Here is a 4389-nt window from a genome sequence, read left to right on the forward strand (position 1 = left end):
TTTCTTTTTCTTACATTTTAAACTCTAATATCTACATATTGTGTTTTTTCATCTAGCGTATGCTTTGTAAATTCATTTATGCACATATGGTTACTTAAATGTATACATAGTAGCAATCGTGTAAACTACAATACAGTACATTAGTATTATTTTATCTTATTAAAGACTCGACTTTATTTTATGATTACTTAGCGAATTATTAATCGTATTAAAATACGTATAAACCTTTACTTTCGATTTTATACATAATTAATAACCAGAATTAATATTTGTTACTAAGAATAAAAAATATAATCAGAACAAAAATATGATCCTAAACACTTAAACCTGTAATCATAAAATAAGTTGAGGCTATTTATACAAAAGTAATTCCAATATTATATGCAATACATGAATAATAGTTTTTATTTAAATAGGAAAAAATACACTTATACAAAAAAACTCTTAAAGACCGTACCATATATATTATAGGTATTTAATAATTTAGTAATAATAAAGTATATCGCGAATGTTCATGTTCATGTTATTTACAAACATACGACGTTTCTCAACTTTTTTCATAATGAGGTCAAGTATAACTTTTGCCTAAAAGAAATTACAAAATATATTTACTATACAATCTTGTATTGTATACTTTTGCATAAGTTTAAGACCGCTATAGAATATAGTTATGTAAAACAACAAAAATAAAGCCAAAACAACACCAGTTTAAAAAATATAACTATAATTTTGATTTAACCAAATGAAACTAATTCACAACTACAAGAAAAATATTCAAAGACATTCTCTTTCTATATATATATATGTATTTATAAAACAAACTTTTACCTTCTCTATGTTATATATGTCGATCAGTTTTCCATAAAGTGATACTACAATCTTACGAATCTAAAAACACCGTGTATATATTAATGTATGTAATATTAATTGTGAAAAACACTTATTATTATATATATACTTCTTATTATACATGATATTAGTTTATTATGCTAAACTAAGAATATATATGTATATTACTAATAAAACTGTAATACATGCATACATATTAATACATATTCATAAAAAAAGATAAGTTTCACATTTATAGTTACATTAAACGATTAAGTTTACGCAATGTACCTTTTCAAATCCTTCTTCTAAATATATGTGATTAATACTAAAATTCACAACAGCAAGTAGGCTCATGTATCTTTCAAATAAAACATACATGCCAAATAATTAATACAAAAACTTTCATAGTATATACAAAATACTTATATACGACATGCTAAACGCAATGTATACATTGAATAAACTAAATATAAATATATATAGACTATGTAAAATATATGTACATAAAATATAAATTATATGTACTGATAATGTGTATAAAGTATAAAGATAAACAAGTGTATAGAAAAATTTGTTTACCTTGGTAAATATTTATGTTCTATTTCGTTTATTTCAATATTCAGTGAAGAAACATCTTGTATATGTCTTACAACAATATCAAAAAGAATGGTAACAGAATCACTTTTTGTTACATACTTATATGGTGCAGAACGCAAAGATTCCAAACTATAATTCAATCCAAAGTTGAAACAAGGAAGAAGTTGAAAGAATTGTTCTAATTTTTCTTGTAACAAGTAAATATTATGTATTTTATGCCACAATATAAAGTTAGTTACAATTTTTAACTTCAATCCTTGGCAATATATCCATCTCTGCCAACTTGGCAACAATCTGCAAATATTTACAAAAATATATAATATCATTTACACAATTATCACTTCAGCGTTTTACTTTTAGTATGATATTGTAATGATGTATTATCACTAATGTCAAAGTTGCACTTACGCTTATAAGTGTACAAACAAAACGTCTTTTGACGTCATATTCAAACCACTGTATATGTAACTGTATGTAATTATAATGTACAAATTTTTATATTTAAAGAAAATAAATAAAATTCTATTTAAAAACTAACTCACTCTTATTTTTTAGTGTCCGTACAATATTATATTACTGTATCAAGATTCAGGTCTGATTCAGAACAGTTCTGTAACATTATTATACAATACATCAAAAGCAGAGTGACGTTATATAAACGTCACTTCGCTTTTAGAAACATAAAAAAACATACCTGTGTTGTATACGATGTTCAAAATGCCACGTTAATATAGCATTAATATGTTCTTTGCACTGTGAGCCACCAAGAATGCATGTCCATCTTAAAACTTCGTGATATATTTGATTACTGACAGTATTCTCGGAAACATTTTTATGTGATATATCTTCCAGAAAACTATTCAATATTTCTAGAACTTTAGTCTACAAAATAAGTGTAACCTGTATTAATATATTTTGATTAATCTGTACATCCTTAAAATAATAAAAAAATGTTTATTTAAGAATCATTGCATATTAATTATTGTTCTATAAATTTATTTTACTAGTTACTTTTGTAAATTACTTTATACTGTTTTTTCTGTTAGGTAATCAAAGACGACTGCAGAAGAAAACGTAACGTATAAACTGTATATTATAAAACTAGTTCAGTAAAAGTTTCTTTTATTTAGTTGCTGATTAGGATTTTTTACTTTTGTTCTTTCGTAGTGCACTGGAAAAATATGTACCTTGATGTGTGCGTTTTCCGGTAATGGAAAAATCTTTGATATGTATTGAAGAGTTGTAAATATGGAATGCCACACTATGTACGAATTCTTTATGCGAACTACATTGCTTACAAGATTGAAAAATATGTCTATATTTTCAATATTTGCAGCACGAGATACAGTATACTTTGTATTTTGTATTAAAATATAAAACGCATCGTCGAGAATTTGTGCTAAAGTGACGTCAGTTAAATTAAATGCAACCCAAGTCTCAGGTTTTTCACTTTTTAGGAAGAGAGCAATATTTTCTAAAGATTTACGATCATAGTTGACACGATAACCTACAAATAAATGTTTGAATAAAAACATTACAAATACAAAAGTTAAAAAAAAGAAAACCAAGAAAAATAAAGCAACCAAAGCATAAATGTTACAATGTTAAAAACTTCAAATATACTGTAGAGACTAAATAAAACATTACAGTCATACTTTCTTGATATTGTATTACCATTTTGTCCCGTGATTATGATAAAATCATCTTCTTCAATATTCGCAAGAAAAATACTTTTTCCGTCTGGTATTAGATACATATAATTAGTAGTAAACGTTTTTCTTGATAATTTTACGTAGATTATAGGTATCCACCACTTGTATGCACACATGTTCTTTTGTTTAACCGTAACACAATCTTGAATCATAATTTCTAGAAATTGTGTATCATTTTCTCGTTTTACTTGTACTACAGGATAACCATATTGTGTTATCCATGAAGTTATCACATTTGTTATATTTATATTCTTCAAATACATGTTGTTATATATGGATGGCACAAACGTTATATTGTTCCATATACTATCAAGAGTAAAATGTTCCTTATATGTTTGACTTGATGTACTACTATTGGTAACAACAGATAACAAACCAAAAATTACATCGATTTTAGGTGTCTTAAACGTATTGAATATTTGAAGAAGTTTCCACGTTACGTAGAATATTATGCTTAAACGCACAATTTTTTATTTTAATGATTAATTTATAATATAACTCTAATACTCACGTGTTATACAAATTTATCGCTTTCTCAAAAATAAAGTCGTTTAGAACATTTTTGATACTGAATAAGTTATTCATCATATAGAAAATATTAAATCCTATAACATAAAGTGATAGTTGGATTATTTTATTTGAGTTTTAAATAACAATTTTTCTTACCTCTCTCTTTCCACATTTTATCAAAAGTTTCGTTTTTGAGAAATGGATTATCTTGTAGTAAATAATAATATTCAGTAAATGCTTGTGTATATTCAAAAATCATTCGTCGTGTCTGAACCACAATCGACATCAGGAAAGTCTCACTGTAAATCTACCAACAGTTTATATGATTATGCATATGTATATTTTAATTTCGTTAGTTCTTTTTAAATGAACTTAGTAATACAATAAATATATGTTCGGTCATGAGAGCCGTTTGCTAGGATGTTGTGCGGAAATTATACGTGTATATACAGGGTGTCCCAGAATTGGTTTAACATCTCTCGTAGGCAGATAGAAGGAATAAAACTGAGGTGAAAAGTCCTATACCATTTTGCTAGATTCGCAATAGTTACTGAGATTTTAATTAACAAATTAAAGATCCGCAAATAAGCATGCATCGGGCTGTCTTACGCGCGTAAGACTGCCCGCCGCGCTTCGCGCGCTAATGTTGTTACCCATAGCGACATATGGGAGGAGCTAATATAACAACATATACTATAACATATACATATTAAAATGTAATTGTGTGAAGCGCGCCGGG

The 4389-nt window shown here is 26.5% G+C and overlaps 1 protein-coding gene across 1 annotated transcript; it reads right to left on the minus strand.

Annotated features, from left to right (window-relative positions):
* Positions 1-483: 483 nt before the first annotated feature.
* On the minus strand, positions 484-3908 carry LOC109863232 (aminopeptidase N-like). The gene is made up of 9 exons (XM_020443467.1): positions 3807-3908; positions 3652-3745; positions 3103-3491; positions 2616-2935; positions 2123-2310; positions 1411-1722; positions 1120-1189; positions 829-888; positions 484-585 (listed from the first exon to the last, which is right to left on the minus strand). Exons 1-9 carry the CDS (start codon positions 3820-3822, stop codon positions 484-486), a joined length of 1551 nt encoding a protein of 516 aa, XP_020299056.1. The 5' UTR covers positions 3823-3908.
* Between the last annotated feature and the right edge of the window lie 481 nt (positions 3909-4389).

Source organism: Pseudomyrmex gracilis, unplaced genomic scaffold, assembly GCF_002006095.1.
Source record: "Pseudomyrmex gracilis isolate BER0280 unplaced genomic scaffold, ASM200609v1 scaffold_3720, whole genome shotgun sequence".
NCBI lineage: Eukaryota > Metazoa > Arthropoda > Insecta > Hymenoptera > Formicidae > Pseudomyrmex > Pseudomyrmex gracilis.